General features: G+C 48.6%; 1 protein-coding gene across 1 annotated transcript in view; it reads right to left on the minus strand.

The window, feature by feature from the left end:
• Positions 1 to 293: 293 nt before the first annotated feature.
• SLIT3 (slit homolog 3 (Drosophila)) overlaps positions 294 to 18,521 on the minus strand; it is a gene marked incomplete at its 5' end in the record, with an annotated part of 639,532 nt that continues 621,304 nt past the window's right edge. Inside the window, 4 exons of the mRNA XM_011947828.1 lie at positions 294 to 908; positions 4,088 to 4,296; positions 5,497 to 5,782; positions 7,461 to 7,615. Coding sequence (XP_011803218.1) covers positions 673 to 908; positions 4,088 to 4,296; positions 5,497 to 5,782; positions 7,461 to 7,615 — 886 coding nt within the window. The remainder of the gene's footprint in view (positions 909 to 4,087; positions 4,297 to 5,496; positions 5,783 to 7,460; positions 7,616 to 18,521) is intronic.

Genomic DNA, 18,521 nt, shown 5'->3' on the forward strand with positions numbered 1-18,521 from the left:
CCTGAAGGGGGGTCTGGGACAGACAGGGACAGCAATATTTTTGAGTGGCAGTGAGACTGAGAAGGCCAGGGCTCAGCAGCTTTTCCTGGAAGAACTGGGCATCTTGGGCACTGACATCCAGGACTCCGAAAAGCTGGATAATTTTAGGGGAGGAAAAAAAAAGGGAGTTAAAAAACAAGAAGCAAAGATCTTTTCCTTCTCTCTCTTCCTCTTATTCCTTTTTCTGATCTCAATGAGCAGCTCTTGGTTTACTGCCGACATAACGTTTCATAAACATGAAAATGTCTTCCTCCTTCCTCAGGCTATCATTCTTTATTCTTATCCTTTTGTTTTAAAGCATTTTTATTAGTCTTTTTTTTCTTAAACTTTTAAACAGCTGTTTATAAAAACACAACAAATACAACACAAAACTTGGTAAAAATAACTCACTATATGGTACATATACTCAGATGGTGTGATATATTTATATAATAAAAGATGAAAATAGTCACTTTCCATAATAAAAATAAGTTCTATTTTTTTGTTTATTTTACAATATACTTAATATTCTCTTCTTCTTTAGCTTCCTCTCCAGCTTCATATCCTTCATGCTGAATCACCAGGGGGTTCCACACGGCTGTCCCAACCCCACCAAGCTGGAGTCCGAGAGGTGGCAGGCAGGCGGGCAAGGGCTTAGGAACACCCGAGGCAGCCGCACTCTAAGTGTCTCTCCACCTCTTCTACAAATGAGGAGCCATCCGTGCACTGGAAGACGTATTTCCGTCGCTTGCTGCGGGTGGGCTGGCAGCACTGGGGCCCGCAGCCCCCATGACATTCCATGATGGGCACCTTGGAGGCTGTGGCACATGATGCATAACCTTTCTGGCGGCGGATCACCTCTCGGACTACTTGTCCCAGGCACGGATTCTCTGCAGAGGGCATAAAAGTCAGGGCATTGGTGGTCTAGGCGGCCAGCAGGACCGTGAGCAGTTCCCAGGTAGGCTGCTTTGAAATACTTGTGCTCTGAAGACCATAAGAATGTATTCACTCATCCATCTGCCCACCCTCCCCTCTGTCCACCCATCTGTTTTACAAACAGGTACCTTTCCTGTACCAGGCTCTCTGCTAGGCTTACACCTAAGCCCTGAGGATATAAAGATGACAAAAACAGGCTTGTCCCTTCCTTCAAGAAACTTAAAGTCAAAACTAAAACTAGATGAAGCAAACTGGTAGACTGTGGGCCAAATCCTGTCCCCAGACCAATTTTGATTACCCTACATATGCCTAAAAATTAATTAAATGCCAACATTAAAAAAGCAGGAGATTTCACCTGAAAATCTGGATTTCTGCCTTCCTTGAAAACCAGGAGGTCTGGCAGAGCTGAGCCTGCAACCCTGTGCTGCAATGATGGCTGAAGCTGAGTGCTTTAGATGGGGCAGTTTGCCCCAGTCACCACTCCCAGTAGTCTGTCTCTCTCAACCTAGAGTCTAGATACTATTTAAGTGAATATATTTAATAAGAAACTGAGGTAGATGCTATAAAGAAAGGGAAGATGTTCATACAAGAACATACAGTATATGTTTTTGTGTGCTATAAGACATTTGTATGCAAAAGGCATTTGACCTGGCCCGGGGCCAGGGAGGCTTCTCTAGGAAATGAGCCGGAGTTGGTATCTGAATAAGAAGCAGGTGTTAATGAGGCTTTGGGATGAGCTTTTCCAGAAGGCCTAGAAATAACTGTAGTGCGGGAAAGGGCACCCTTGTATCTGCTTAAACACTCGGGACCCTGACCCACCTTTTCATTTCCACCCCTCTACTGTCCTCACTACAGTGGGAGAATGTCTGCAGCAAGGCACTTGAGGAAGGGAGCCGTGACTCTTGACCCTTGACAAGCAAGTCGCAGTTTCCATGTCTGAAAAATGGTAACACGTTTTCCTGTCCTTCCAGCAATTCCCAGGCTGTTACGAGCATCAGAGGAGATTGTGAAGGAGAAAGGGCTTTATGCCTTTTGAAGCTTCAGGTGTTCTTAAAAGTCTTTAAAATTATGAGATTGTTAAAAGGATTAGAAAGAGGTTAATGACTGTGCATATGTGTAACATGGGGAGAGAAGGGGAGTGTAGATGGGGCAACATGCTAATGACTGAGGGGAAAGGATTAAGCTGTTTATACTGCCCTGACGGTTTTTCTATAAGTCTGAAATTATTTCAAAATAAGTTATTTAATAACATTTTAAAAATGAGTTTTGGTTAAGAATAGTATTTCGTATAGGTATAAAATGTGGAAAAGTCCTCAAGGGATGGGGTGGACTGCCTGGGATCCTGGCGGCAGGGAGCAAAACTTCTCAGTGTCCATGCAGGAGAAAGACTCCCCAAGGTAAGACAACTATTTTAATATTAATATAATTTACCTTTGTTGAGCTCACCTCAAAATTACATGATAAAGGGGCCACTAACTGAGATGAGTAATTTGATGGTTCTGACTAGGTCAGACCAAAGAACTGGCTTCTGCTGACCCAGTAAGGGCAGGAGGGTTGGATGGAGGCTGTGGAGCGATGTCCTCTGCTTGGATACATATGCGAATCATTGCAAAACGTAGGTTCTGACTCAAAAGGGCTGGGGTGGGGCCTGGGAGCCTGCGTTTCTAAGTGACTCCCAGGTGATGTCAGTGGTGCTGGTCAATGTCAGGGGGCCATGCTGAGTGGTTAGGGTTTCATTAGTTTTGAAGGCATGGCATCTCAAGGGCCAACAGCTGGAAAAGAGAAAAGAACCATCTAGACTACTCATGTGTTCTCCCTGCAGAGGTCCACTGAGGACCATTTTCTATACTTGTTTCATCTTTAAAAAGTCCATGCTTGAGAATCTAAAAAGTCCATGCTTGAGAATCTTAACTTTGGCAGTATGAGTTATCTGCACTTTTGTTTTTTTCTCGGAGACAGGGTCTATTTCTCTGTCTCTGTCACCTGGGCTGGAGTGCAGTGGTACATTCATGGCAGCTTCAAGCTCCTGAGCTCATGCGATCCTTGCACCTCGGCCTCCCAAAATGCTAGGATTCCAGGTGTGAGCCACCACTCCTGGCCCTATCTAGATGAGGAAGTGAATCACAAGTATGCTGCTCAACGCCATGCAGATTTGAGACAGGGTCTCACTCTGTCACCCAGGTTGATCTTGGCTGACTGTAACCTCCGCCTCCCGGGTTCAAATGATTCTCTTGCCTTAGCCTCCAGAATAGCTGGGATTACAGGCAACCACCATGATGCCCAGCTAACTTTTGTATTTTTAGTAGAGACAGGGTTTCACCATGTTGGCCAGGCTGGTCAAGGTCATGCAGATTCTAAATGACAGCTTGGCCTCCATCGTGACAATGTTGCTTCTGACTTTCCATCTCACGTACTCCTTCCAACAACCCTATAAGGAAGCACAGTAGCCAGCCTCCAAGATTGCCCCCAGTGACTACCTCCTTCTGGTACTGATGCCCTTTATGTGGTCCCCTCCTTCACTGAATGCACCTGACTGACGTAACAATGCAGTGTGTTGGAAATGACGGCATGAGTGACTTCCAATTGTAGGTCATATAAGACATGTGGCTTGCTCTGTCCTGGACTGTTCACTCTGGGACATGCCAGCTGCCCTGGCGCAAGGACCGTCAAAGAGCCTATGTAGTGACTCATGCAGAGCTGCAGGGCAGAACTGGGACCTCCCACCAACACCCAGCACCATGGGAGTGCAGCACATTGGAAGCAGATCCTGCTGCCTCGGATTAGCTTACAGAGAACTGCAGCCCTGGCTGTGTCGAATGCAACCCCAAGAGATCCCAGCTAGGCTCTTTCTGAATTCCCAACTCACAGGAAAAATGTGGGCTAAAACAATGTTTTTTGTGGTTTCGAGCTGCTATGGTTTGGGACTAACTTGTTCTGCAGCACTAGATAACTGATACAGGAAGGTGTAGCATTGCCTCCATTTTCAAGTTGAGGGAATTGAGGCTCACAAAGTGACCGAACCAAGGTCATGCAGCCTTTAAGTGGCACAGCCAGAACTGGAACTGAGGTGATCTGGATATGAAGTCCAACTCTGACCCCCACTTCCTCCCTCCCACAGGCACAGTAGACCCACCTTGTTGGCAGTGCTCGCCGCTAAAGCCGGGCTGGCACAGGCAGTAGGGCTCCCCTTGGTCTGAGATGTGGCACTGCCCATGGTGACACTTGAAGGCTGAGCAGGCATTGGCAGAGTCATTCTTGTTGTTACACAAGGCCCCTCCATAGCCCTCGGCACACTTGCACATGTATGAGGTCCCGGTTGCTACACATTTTCCATGGTTGCAGCTAGGGGCAGAGAGGAGGATGAGAAGTGAACTGGATCAGAGTTGGTGCTGCTGAGGACTCCCTCTGTCCACCCAGCCAGGGACCAGGGGACCCAGAGCTGAGTACAGTCTAATAGCTTTCTCCATTTCCTAGGCTGAGCATCTCTTTTCTTAACCACCTTGCTTTCCCTGGCCAACCAGCCAGAAGCCTGCGAGTGTCACCCAGTGTGAGCTGTCACCACAGCAGAGGCTGGCTTGCTGATTTACACACACACCCCATGCAGCCAAGTAGCAAACAATTGCTTGAAAGAATCTAGCCATTCTCTAAACATTTTAATTGCTTTACCATCTTAAATAAGAATTACTACCACCCCACTACTACCAGCAGGTACCCCTGGCTATGTACCAGGAATTGTGTTAAGTGCTTTACACCCAGTATTGCTCTGAATTTCCATCACAACCTCTTGTCTGCTGCTCCTACGCAGCACATTTCACCTGTGGGAAAAAATGAAGGTAAAGCCTATATTCTGAATCATGACGCATCACTGCCCCTATTGGAGTGACATGCAGAGCCAGGATCCATATTATAGAGTCAAACACACACACACATATGCTCAAGAGCAACACAAGAACCTCAAACCCTTTATAGCTGTCCCTTATTCCTGATTCAAAAGATCATTTCCTGACTGGTTTAGCCAACCACATTTCCAGTGTTGGCTCTGGTGTTAGTTTTGGCTGATTCAGGTTTCTTAACACTGACAGTACTGGGTTTCCTATATTTAGCATGATGCCTGTCACATAGTAGGACCTCAGTAAATCTTGGTTGAATGAGTAGTTGCTTAAACTATTAAATGTGGTTTGATGTGTGGTTACATACACCTCATGCCTTGCACAGGCTGAGTCTGCCCACACGGGCGCCTTTTTCTAAATCCCACGGAGACAGCGGGGGCTCACTGTGGCTCTGGACAGGTTCTAAGGGCCACCTGGCAGAGACGAGTGTTTTGAGCAGGGCCCTCTTATGCTGATCCCTCCAACCAGGTCTTGCTGCTCAGACCTGTAAGCTCAGTCTCTTGACCTCTGAAGCAGTTACACTTCCACAGATTCTATCTGCGGTCTGACTGCAACTCCTCCAGCCTCCAGTAGTGCCTATTTCTCAGGTGGGGTGGGGATTGAGGCTGTGCTGGGAGCCCAAGCATACAGCCAGGGCTCCTGGGACACTGACCTGTGGCCAAGGCAGGGGTCCCGGGCCTCCTGGTCGCAGAGCGGGCCGGTCCAGCCCGGGTGGCACTCACACACCACGCTGTCCTTCTCCACGGAGCGACACAGGCCGTGCTTGCACACGGTGCAGGACTTGCAGCCTGGTGACACCCCCAGGGACTGTGGCGGGAGGGCCTTGAAGTCCTGCAGCTCATTGTTGATGCGCACCTCGTGGATGCATCCGTGGAAGCCGCCTAGAGGCCGGTCCGTGCCCTGGCGCAAGGCAGAGAGGCCGGTGGAGGTGGGGATGCCTGTGGGAAAGGAGCCAGGACAGTGGCCTGAAGACCCTCCCCTGCCACCCTGCTGTCCTCAGAGAAAGCGCTTTTCACACATTCACGGCTAGAACTCTGGGCCTCTGCTGTTCAAATGAGGTTAACGGGCCAAAACCTGGAACCTCGTCCACACAGGGACATGCATCTTTGGTCCTGCACTGGGACTCCTTAAGAAAACGTGAATTTGTTGCCAATATGTAATATTAGAAAATTTCCCATAAAAATTTGTATATTGGACTTCCCTAGAAAAAATGAGATGATCTGGTCACCCATTGCCCTATGACCCCACTGGCTAAACTGAGGGGACCATCCCCCCTGCATAGGCAAGTGCACCAAATAACCAGCTGTCCCCACCAGGCTCCTCGGCCCTTTGATCCAGGCCTCACAAGAGAACCCAGGACAGGCGAGCTACAGCTGAGGAGAGAAGATAAGGTTTTGGGGAGTTGCTTCATCAATGAAACTTTAGGGTTCAGGGTTTTTAGACCAGTTTGCTGCCTTATAGGCTGTGTACCCCTCTTCTCAGGGTCTTTAAGAGACTGTTAGTAAAGACTTAATTTGCTTTTCCATAATTGGTATTTTCGTTCCCCTTCTATACCGTTCCCTGCCTACCTTCTACAGTTGAGAGCCTGGGACTAGCCTGGAAGCAGGGCATTCAGTTCTGTTCTGGCTGCAGGTGGGGCACAGGGCACGGTCCTCCTCCAGGGATAAGTGGTGTCCCTTCTGGGGCTGCCCTCGGCCCAGAGCTTTCCCTGGCCTCCGTGTGTCTGAACCGCCCGTTAACAATGTCCTCTCCTGGGCCCGTGCTGGTCTCTGCAGGTGGACTCTGGGTAAAGTCTCGGGAATCTTAGGATTGAACAAGCAGTTCTGGTAGCTTTTTTTACATTTAGCCCTTTGAGAACTATTGGTGCAGGGGCTGCATTTCAGGCCCAGACTCTGCCAAACTGATGGCTACTTTTTTGTGTTTTGTTGTCATTGTTGCTGTTGTTTTAAAGACAAGATCTCATTCTGTGACCCAGGTTGGAGGGCAGTAGCACAATCATGGCTCACTGCAGCCCCAAACTCCCAGGCTCAAGCGATCCCCCGCCTCACCTTCCCAAGGAGCTGGGACTACGGGTGCTCACTACTGTGCCCAGCTAATTTAAATATTTTTGTAGAGATGATGTCTCACTGTGTTGCCTAGGCTGGTCTCAACTCCTGGGCTCAAGCGATCCTCCGACCTCAACCTCCCGAAGTGTTGGGATTACAGGTGTGAGCCACTGCACCTGGCCTACTTCCATTTTTGGCCTTTGATTTTCATCTCAAACTTGTTCTTCTACATTCATTAATCGAACCTCCCAGGGTTTGAGGAGGTGGCAGAGCAGAGGGAATGTGACCTGATGCCGGCAGACTTCAGCAGAGCCTAGACTCCCCCTTCTCACCCCTCCCCGTCACAACGTGTAGTTTCCAGGAGTCCTGTTCTCTTTCCTTTCCAAGCACCTGTCCTAAATTCTCTTTTCTCCATGGCCTGGCTAGTGCTTATTCACCCTTTTAGAGATCAGCTTCGTTGTCCCTTCCTCCAGGAAGCCTTCCGTGATTGGCTTTGGCAGTGGCCTGGGTTTCGGAACTGGAGCACAGAGGGCCAGAGGGAGGTAGAGGTGGTAGGGAAAGAGAGCATTACCTCCAAGGTAGAGGGGGCTGTTGATGCCCACGGCTGGCTGCTTCTGGAGCTTCCCCAGGCTCTTGGGAGTTCCTTTGTCCACTACCAGGTTCAGGGTCTGGTTTAACATCACCAGCTCCACACTGTGAAACTGCCCATCATTCACTGTCTCCACGCTGGCCAGTAGAGAAGAGGAGAAAGCCGGAGAGTTCACTAAGTGCCTTCCATGGCTGGGCCCTGGGCTGTGGACTTGACCTGCATTGCTTATAGTTTGTTTTACTTTTTATTTGGAAATAACTTTAAACTTACATAAGTTGTAAAAACAAAAACAGTACAGAAGACGCTTATTACCCAGTTTCTCCTATTGCTTTTTACTCCAATGTGCTTATGGTTTTTTCTCTGCATTGTATATACGTGCACACACATTTCTGAACCATTTAAAGGTAAGTTACATACATCACAGCCCTTTATCCTTAGATACCTCAGTGTGCATTTCCTAAGGACAGAGATATTCTCTTACATAAGCACAGTGCAGTTGTCAGCTTCGGTGAATTTAACATGGATACCACACTGTTATCCAGTCTATTATCGATTCCAATTCTGCATTGGACCCAATAATGTCCTTTACAGCATTTATTTCCTTCCCGTCCGAGATTTAGTCTAGGGTCAGGTATTGCATTTGGCTATCATTATTTGCATCCTTTTCTATTATTTCATAGAGTTAAGCAAACTCCATTCATAGACCACCTTCTCAATTCCTGCTCTATCTGCATGCTGCCTTCGACCACTATTTACTCAACACACTTGTTCTTTTCAATTGCCCAATTTCCCCCTTAAATATCAGTAAGGATAAAGGTTAGCATTGTTCTAAAAAATAGTTCTGATGTGATTTTTATATTTTTTTAGTACATATAAAAAAAACTCACAGTTAAAATTTCAGCAGTTTGCTATTGTGCCCCCTAAAGTAACCTCATGTACCACCAGTGGTATGCATGCCACGTTTGGGGAAATAGTGCCTTATAATACTCGTGCTAGGTAAGTGTGGGGGAAAGAGAGATCAGACTGTTACTGTGTCTATATAGAAAGAAGCAGACATAAGAGACTCCATTTTGTTCTGTGTTTGAGATGCTGTTAATCTGTGACCTACCCCCAACCTTGTCCTTGCAAGAGACATGTGCTGTGGTGACTCAAGGTTTAACGGATTTTGGGCTGTGCAGGGTGTGCTTTGTTAAACAAGTGCCTGAAGGCAGTATGCTTGGGAAAAGTCATCACCATTCTCTTAATCTCAAGTATCCAGGGACATGTCTACTGCCAAAGGTCACAGGGACCTCTATCTAGGAAAGCTAGGTGTTGTCCAAGATTTCTCCCCAGTGATAGTCTGAAATATGGCCTCGTGGGAAGGGAAAGACCTGATCGTCCCCCAGCCTGACACCCGTGAAGGGTCTGTGCTGATGAGGACTAGCATAAGAGGAAAGAAGGCCTCTTGGTAGTTGAGATAGAGAAAAGCATCTGTCTCCTGCCCATCCCTGGGCAATGGAACATCTCAGTGTAAAACCCGATTGTATGTGCTGTTTACTGAGAAAGGAGAAAACCGCCTTAGGGCTGAAGGTGGGACGTGCTAGCGGCAGTGCTGCTCTTTATGCACTAAAAAGGTTTATGGAGATGTTTGCCTATGCATATTAAGGCACAGCACTTTTCCTTAAACTTATTCACGTCACAGAGATCTTTATTCATATATCTTACTGCTGACATTCTCCCTACAATGATACTATTATCCTGCCACTTCCCTTTTTCTAAAATGGTAAAAATAATGATCAATAAATACTGAGGGAACTCAGAGACCCATGCTGGCATGGGTCCTCTGTATGCTGAGCGCTGGTCCCCTGGGCCCACTTTTTCTTTCTCTATACTTTGTGTCTCATTTCTTTTCTCAAGTCTCTTGTTCCACCTAATGAGAAACGCCCACAGGTGTGGAGGGGAAGGCCACCCCTTCAGGTAAGTGTGTTATCTCTACTTCAGAAATGAGGAAACAGTAGCTCAGGGAGGCTAAGGAATTTACCTAAGGCACCATAGTTGGTAAGTGATAGAGCAAGGATTTGAACTGCCGTCCAGGTCAAATGTCGCTAATCTGAAAAGCTCACACTTTTTGAGTGCCCACATGATGCTTGAAGGAAATGCTCATTGGAGGATATTGGATTTCAGATTTTCAGATTAGAGATGCTGAACCAGCATAATGCAAGTCATTAGAGATGCTGAACCAGCATAATGCAAGTCATTCAACACTTTGGGTTCCAAAAGTTTTGGTTATATTCACTTTTTTTTTTTTTTGAGATGTAGTCTCACTCTGTCACCCAGGCTGGAGTGCAGTGGCACAATCTTGGCTCACTGCAACCTCCGCCTCCTGGGTTCAAGCAATTCTCCTGCCTCAGCCTCCCGAGTAGCTGGAACTGCAGGTGCGGTCCCGCCCCGCCCCGTTATTTTTTTTTTTTTTTTTGAGACGGAGTCTCGCTCTGTCACCCAGGCTGGAGTGCAGTGGCACAATCTTGGCTCACTGCAACCTCCGCCTCCTGGGTTCAAGCAATTCTCCTGCTCAGCCTCCTAAGTAGCTGGGATTACAGGCTCATGCCACCACACACAGCTAATTTCATGTTTTTAGTAGAGATGGGGTTTTCACCATGTTGGCCAGGCTGGTCTTGAACTCCTGACCTCAAGTGATCCACTCGCCTCAGCCTCCCAAACTGCTGGGATTACAGGCATGAACCACCATGCCCGGCTGGTTATGGGATATTCAGTCTGCACATCCCATTTCCCCATGCTGCCTCTAACAGGGCCAGCAGCCACTCACCGAGGGCCCAGATGAGCCAGACGTGGTGCTAAGTGCTTCACTTATTATTTGAACCTTACAAAAATTCTATGAAGTGGGTGCCAGATATTCTATTTCACAGATGAAGACACCAAGGCCCAGAGAGGTTAAGTGATTTACCTGAAGTCACCCAGCTAGTACAGGCAAAAGACAGAATTTGTAGGCAACACTTTTGAATCCCAAATTCTGCTCTTTCCAGTGCTCTACCCTCGGCAGGGGCTGGGAGGGAACAGTGGTGGGACATGATGGGAGGAGGGGAATGTGACACCGCTTCCTTCCCTGAAGCTCTCTGAGGAGTAGACTGAGCTCTGTCTTATCTATTCAGGTATCAGGGATACATGAGGAGGATCCCTCTCTCCTTCAATTCTCCCTGACAAATCCCTGTTGGCTCCAACATGAGGATCCCGGCAGGGGGTGGCACTGATTATCTAGGCAGGGGACTGTTTCAGTGACTAACTCAGATTTAGAAATTTCAGCAGCCAAAAAGGCAAGAGAAATGCTTGGGAGAAGACAGGCTAAATTGGGGTATTGTGAAGAAAACAGTCCATTCTAGCCCCTTCCTGCTGGATGGAACCATAACCAATCATAGGAACAGAACATCCCAGTCTCAGTTTCCTCCTCTGTAAAACGGGAATAATAACCTCACAGAACTATCGTGATGTTCAAATTAGAGAGGGTACATGAAAGTGCTTTGTAACGAGGCATGGTGGCGTGTGCCTGTATCACTAGCTACTTGACAAGCTGGGAGGTTGAGGCAGGAAGACCACTTGAGCCTAGGTGTTCGAGTTCAGCCTGGGAAACAGCACAACCCCTATTTCTTAAAAACAAAAAACAAAAAACAAAAAAGCACTTTGTCAATTACTGGGAAAATGTGAGCAGTTATTTTAGTGTTATTTAGAAGACTAACAAGTACCATTGCCTGCAAAGCTAGTAATCCCTGCTCTAGTGCTGATCCCTGGGAGAAAGTGATGGCAGAGGACATGCAGGAGCCCAGGACCCACTCAAATCCATTGGGAAATTTCTCTTCCCACTCATTCATCCAATATCCACCCATCCATTCAACCACCCATGCTTCCTTCCCATCTATTCTACCTATTCACCCATCCACCCTTCTCTCCATCCATTCACCTAGCCATCTCTCCACCCACCCACCTACTTATTTATCTACCCTCTTCATCCATTCATTCCATCACATCCATCCATCCTTCATCTACCCTTCATCCACCCACCCACCAAGTGTCTGCTATGGGCCACGTCGTCCTGAGTGCTATGGATCAGTGACAAACAGGGAAGATAGAGTAACTGCACTCACAAAACTTCCATTCCACTTTCCTTAGCCTTTCCTGTGAATCAAATGACAACGTATCAATGTAAGGTCTAGCCAAGAGATAGGATAGTGGGAGGTGGAGTGGTGGGTAAAAGAGTCCACCGAGGAATCTGGTTTTGTGATGGGGATTCAAAAAGCCCTACGAAGGTAGAGCTATTTCTATTTCAGAAGCCTCCAGCTGCTCCAAGTTGCAAGCTGAGGGCAAGGCAGAGGCCTGTGATCCTATGGATGATGGGCTGGCAAAAGCAGGAAGGGGAGGGAAGAGGGCCCTGTGCAGAGACCATAAACTTGTGACCTTGAGCCCTCACACAGTTTTCCAACAACACATGCAAAAATATGCAGGTGTATCCCACAGCGTCCTAGAAATGGTTGCTGTATGGATGCAAATGAGCTCACCACCCTGGAGGTGTGTCAACAGATGCTGGGCAGCCACCTGTCAGAAAGGGAGCCGTCAAGAGGCTGCAGCTCAGGCATTCGCTTCCAACATTACGATTCAGGGAGTCAGGGCAGCTGTTTTCCCATTATAGACACACACACAGACACAGTGAACACACACCACCTGCTCCTGCCTGGCAGCTGGCTCCAGGCCCAACTCCTTCTCCCCTTCCTGCCATCCCAGGTGCTAGTGTATGGCCTCCAGGGGTACCCGGCCTGGAGACAGTGGTCTGGCAGCAGTCACAGATCAGAGAGGGCTATGTGGTCACTGGCTTCTGCCCTAGACAGAGTGCTGGGTTCTGCAGTGCCCCAGCGCTGGGCTTCCTGGAGGGCCTCATCTGATGCCCCCGTGGGCGAGTCCTAGGTAGGCTCCAGGTATAGCCTTCAGCCAGGTCATGCTTTGTGGAGAGATCTGGAATCACACTGGGTCTGCCAGCTGAGGGACCCTGGGCAAGTCACACCACTTCTGTCAGCCCCTGTTTCTGCTTCTCTTCAATGAGTTTTATATTCATTTGACAACATTGGTTTTTTTTTTTTTTGGTTGTTGTTTGTAGTAAGAGACAGGGTCTTACTCTGTTGCCCAGGATGGATGCAGGGGTGCAATCGTCGCTCACTGCAGCCTTGAACTTCGGGCTCAAGTGATCCTCCCGCCTTGGCCTCCCAAAGTGCTGGGGTTACAGGTCACTGCACCTGGCCTACACTGCATTTTGTTTGTTGTTTTTTTGAGATGGAGTCTCGCTCTGTTGCCCAGGCTGGAGTGCATTGGCACGATCTCAGCTCACTGCAACCTCCACCTCCCAGGTTCAAGCAATTTTCCTGCCTCAGCCTCCCGAATAGCTGGGATTACAGGTGCCCACCACCATCCCCGGCTAATTTTTGTATTTTTAGTAGAGACGCGGTTTTGCCATGTTGGCCAGGCTGTTCTTGAACTCCTGACCTCAAGTGATCCTCCTGCCTCGACCTCCCAAAGTGTTGGGATTATAGGCGTGAGCCACCATGCCTGGCCCTACACTGGTTTTAATGGGCAATACGTGGCCAGCGACACCTAGCAAGTGCTCAGTGAAAGGTGGAAATGATGACTCCTCGACCTTACTCTGGGCTTGCTGGAGCTGGGCGTGGCAGCCACTGGGGTGGGGGAGTGGGTTAGTAAGCCCTGGAAGAGCCTGCCTATGGATTTCACAACCTTACAGCCACCCAGGGCTTTGAGTCTCTCTATACTCCCACTGGCTCATTCCCATTTCCTAGGAGGGGACTCTTGTGAGTCCCATTTTAGGGAAGGAAGCTAAGTAACCTGATGGAGGCCACACTCCTAAGAAGTGCTGGAACTGAGGTTCCAAGTCAGGATTGCTTCCAAATCCAAACCTCCCATAACGTTATCTATGCCAGTAGGTCCTCATGGGTTAACAGGTCTCTTGGATATAATGGCTGAAGCCAGTGTTTTTCAAACTGGGTCCCTGGAGGTTCAGGGTAGGCAGTGCTAAAGGCTCTGGCTTTTTACCAGCAGCATCCTTAAGTCAGGATGCCTCCATTTCTACTTCTCTCAAAAAAAAAAAAAAAAAAAATCGTGGCTGGGCACAGTAGCTCACGCCTGTAATGCCAGCACTTTGGGATTACATCCTTGAATTCTCCCTGACAAATCCCTGTCGAGGATTTGGGAGGCCAAGGCAGGCAGATTACGAGTTCACCAGCCTGGCCAACATAGTGAAACCCCATCTCTACTAAAAATACAAAAAAGTAGCCGGGCGCGGTGGCTCATGCCTGTAATCCCAGCACTTTGGGAGGCTGAGGCGGGCGGATCAGAAGGTCAGGAAATCGAGACCATGGTGAAACCCCATCTTTACTAAAAATACAAAAAAAAAAGCCGGGCGCCGTGGCGGGCGCCTGTAGTCCCAGCTACTCGGGAGGCTGTGGCAGGAGAATGGCGGGAACCCGGGAGGCGGAGCTTGCAGTGAGCCGAGATAGCGCCACTGCACTCCAGCAAGACTCCGTCTCAAAAAAAAAAAAAAAAAAAAAAAAAAAAATCATTAAATCTTAGTCTTTGAAAACAAAATAATGGGAAAATGGCTCTACTGTGACAAAAGTAGAGAAAAAAATGGAAAAAACAGTAACCTAAGGTTCACGCTAAAAGAAATATAGTGGTCCCAAGCCTCAGTAATTAGTCTCCTGGAGAGATATCTAAGGATTTCAGGGCAGAGAAGGGGCTCTGAGGGCCTTCCTTATTATCTGCTGGGCCAGACTGGACTGGTGCCAAGTGGGAGGTGGAAAGCTCTGGAGTTGTCAGGGCGGGGCTGGATGCATCCTGCCTGGAACTGGCATGACCACAGGCATTGGGCAGGGTGACCTTGTGGCCTTTTTGCCTTTGCTTTTATTTATTTATTTTTGAGATCAGGTCTTGTTCTCTCACCCAGACTGCAGTGCAGTGGTGCAATCACAGCTCACTGCAGCCTTGACCTCCAGGGTTCAAGTGATCCTCCTGCCTCAGCCTCTCAAGTGGCTAGGGCCATATGTGTATACTACTATGCTTGGGTAATTTTTTATTTTTTGCATAGATGGAGTCTCACTATGTTGCCCAGGATGCTCTCAAACTCCTGGGCTCAGGTGATCCTCATGCCTTGGCTTCCAAGAATGCTGGGGTTACAGGTATGAGCCACAATGCCTGGCTTTCTTTTGCTTTTAATAATAATGGTGGATACGTGTTAATCTCTTAGCAGAGGCCAGGCATTTTGCTACCCTATGCTAAGCAGTTCACTTGCATTCTTTTATTTAACCCTAACAACCCCCAGGAAGGAGGTACACTTTTTCCTCCATTTTTCAAATAAGAGACTTAAGGCTCAGAGACTTAAGGTGCTCAGCCTGGAGTCTTAAGGGACTTGAGGGAGGAAAGGTTTGCTGTTCCTCTAGGTGCTGGTTGCTCTAACCTGAATGCTGAGTTGTGACCACTAGGTGGCGATAGAACCTCACAGTAACAAAGAGTTCCTGGGATTTCGGATAGGCAGCAAGCAGAGACCTCAGGCCCTTGCAGCAACCCCCTACTGCTGCAGCACAGCCTACACTCTCTCTTGTCTCTGTCCTTCATGTCCCGGAGCCTGCACGGGGGGAGAGCTGGTTTGGGTGGAAAACTGACCCGGATTTCAATCCTAGTTCTGCCACTTACTGGGCTTCTAACATGAGACTTCTCATGCCTAAAACAGGAGTGAGGCTCCAATGAGACCAAGGCCTCGGCAGTGGATAGGATTGTAGAAATCAAGACTCGGAGAGCACGCACTGCGTTGCATTCAAAGAGCTCACCCACGCGGTGTTTTAAAGTGGCTAACATTCAAAAACTTAGATATCTGACATAGAAACCCCGCTGGTCCCGCTTCTCTTGATAATCTGCATTCCCACATGGCAGCGTCTGCTGGAGCTGAGGTCAGCCACTCCTCTGGATGGGGCTCCACCCTCTAGGCTACTGCAGCCCCCACCACTTCTTATGGGGACTACAGCCCATTTTCCCCATGTCTGTTACCTATGTGGCCATTTGGCCTTGCTGGCAGGTGAGTCTGGCCTTCTCACAAGTCTCAGTGCCAAGGAACAGTGAAGTCTGTCCCCATTCTGGGGCAAGGAGGGGCTCAGGTGGGCTTTTCTGTATATTTGCCCTGGGGCCTGGAATAGAATCTTCATGTTCCCTCGTCACCATTTGTGATTACAGCTGTGCAGATGAATAACATCAGGCATGGACAGAATGGAGACCATGGAATCTGGCCTGCAGGTCCCTGCTGGGAACCCAGGCTGCCATCCTCACTCTGAAGCTGGTCAGTGGGCCTTAGTGGGCCAAAAGCTGCCAATTCCCGATTAGAACAGCTTTGGTTGGGTTCCCTGGCTCCGGCCCTGAGGCCAAGGTGGCCTTCCTGGGTGGCTAGAGGTTATTGCACTGATGCTGAGGAAGCGATCTCATTTTTTGTGGCTGGACTGGCCTCCTGGTCCCCTCAGCTGCTGGTCGGCTCAGCCTGTGCCCTCCATTAACCCCAGCCCTCCCATGTGACTTCCATGCAGGCTGATGGGGCCTCTTCCTCCCCAGGGCTTCCTCGCTACTCAGCCTGAGAAAATGCTTTTGAGGCACAGGTCATGTCTCAGCTCAAACACCACCTCCTCCTCCTCCAAGGTCCTCCAAGCAAAAATATTTGCTCCTGGTGGGCACAGTGGCTCATGCCTGTAATCCCAGCACTTTGGGAGGCCAAGGTGGGCAGACTGCTTCAGCCCAGGAGTTCAAGACCAGCCTGAGCAACATGACAAAACACTGTCTCTTCCAGAAAAAAAAACCAAAAATTAGATGTTGTGATGCACACCTGTAGTCCCGGCTACTCAGGAGGCTGAGGTAGGATCACTTGAGGCTGGGAGGTGGAGATTGCAGGGAGCTGTGATCACGCCACTGCACTCCAACCTGGGTGACACAGTGAGACACTATCTCCAACAAAAATCCCAAAAACAAAAAAATCTTTGCTTCACCCTTGGTGTTCCTGTAGCATGACCCCAGGGCCTCCAGTGAGCATGAGCTGATTCTGCTGCGCAGCCACTGCTTGTTGATATGTGTGTCTTCCTCCCTGGACTGTGTGTGTTTAGCTCTGTGGCCCCTGCACTTTACCTAGCCCAGGGTCTGGCCCAAACGTGGGGCCTGACAGATGTGGAATGAGCGAGAGTGTACTACTGGGAACAGAAACAGGGCTGCCTCAGGGAAAAGTGTTTGGAAGCAAAACCATTTTAATATGGAATTGCTAGAGCCTTGGGCCCCTGAGGATTGCAAACTGAATGAAGGATACTAAAGATCTGTTACAGGCTCAGCATGAAGATCTAGGCCAGGAGTGTCAGGGCATTCTTAGCTGGGTTTCCCTATGGCTAAGACAGAGCCTGGTGTCTCTCCAGGGCCACCTACCTGCTCCAACTCACGGCTCCCTGACAGCAGCTTCTGGACAGCAACTCTCTGACCTTCCATTTCATAACTCAGCACAATGCTGCGACACTCCTACCAGCCACACCAACCCTTTACCAAATCACCAGCCCTGATGGCAAAGGCTGGGCTCTGCTTGGGAAGGCCCCCAGCTCAGGGCAGGGCTCAGCTGCTTCTGGAAGCCTGGCTTTAACCTTCTGTCCTCGACATGTCTGTGTAAAGCCTTAATTTGCCAAGCACTTCCTCCAGTGTTATTTCCACCCTCAGTGACCGCCCTAAGAGGTATATCCTGCTATTGCTCACATTACAAATGGGAAGGGGGAGGGGGGAAAACTGAGGCCCAAAGAGGCTGAATCACTTGTTCACATCTGGATTTATGAGATAGCAAATGCTTCACAGGCTGCCCTGGCCCTGCCTCTTTGGCTCTCTGTCCTCGCCACTTGGCCAGGACCCACGGCTCCAGGGACATCGATGTTAGGCGGTCCAGGCTCTAGGGAGACCACTAGGGTGAGCTCTTTCTTCTGGTGTCCACTGTGCCCAACTGTCCTAACCTGCTTGGTCTTTATCCACCTTCCACCGGGAGCCTTCTGCTCTGCTCAACACCCTTTTCCTTGCCCCTCGTCTGTCTTTGCCGACCTCCCAGCATGGCTTGTCCACCTGTTCTCTCTGCTCTCACAAGTTCTTCCCTTTCTTCAAGGCTCAACTCAGACCGCTCCTTCTGCAGGAAGATTTCCTGTGGAAACTGGTGTTTCTTAGACGTGTGCGTTAGAATCACCTGGAAGGCTCTCTGAAGCACAGGTGTGTTGGGGCCAACCCCTAGGGTTTTGGATTCAGTCGTTCTGGGGTAGAGTCTGAAAGTGTGTGTTTCTATCATGTCCACAGGTGACGCTGGTGCTGCTGCCTCGGGGACCACACTTTGAGAACCACTGGTTTTAACCAATGGCTTTCAAATTGGGTTTGTTGGATCATTTATCAGGGGCCTTGACAACAGCGTGTGTGGAGGGGGATCTTTGCTTCAATCCTGCAGGCTGGTTTTGCTTCTAAGTATTTATGATTCTTAAGTTCAATATAAGATTTTAATGGAAGAAAAGATTTAGTTAGCAGGGGAAAAAAAAAATGTCTGAAAGTTGCAGCTCTTCACCAATCCCTATGAAATGTGCTCTTGCCTCTGAGGGGACAGTGTGGCCTCTCTTTTGTACTGTGTCTTCCCTAAGGTTTGGGTCTCCTTCTACTGGTAGTTTGACATGATTTTAGGTGTAACACAGACATTTTTAACTTTTAGTAGTCATTCTTATAACTATTATAAAAATATAACTAAAATAATTTTTATTGTAATATTTAGTATTTATTTTACTGAGAAGGGGAAAAAAATCTAACATATCCAACTAGCATATCTGTGATTCCCCAGATGATCATTCCTTAAGGAGCAGCTATATGCAAAAAGTGAGCGGTTGGCTGGGTGCAGTGGCTCACACCTGTAATCCCAGCACTTTGGGAGGCTGAGGTGGGTGGATCACCTGAGATCAGGAGTTC

Source organism: Colobus angolensis, unplaced genomic scaffold (genome assembly GCF_000951035.1).
Source record: "Colobus angolensis palliatus isolate OR3802 unplaced genomic scaffold, Cang.pa_1.0 Scaffold27, whole genome shotgun sequence".
Taxonomy (NCBI): Eukaryota; Metazoa; Chordata; class Mammalia; order Primates; family Cercopithecidae; genus Colobus; species Colobus angolensis.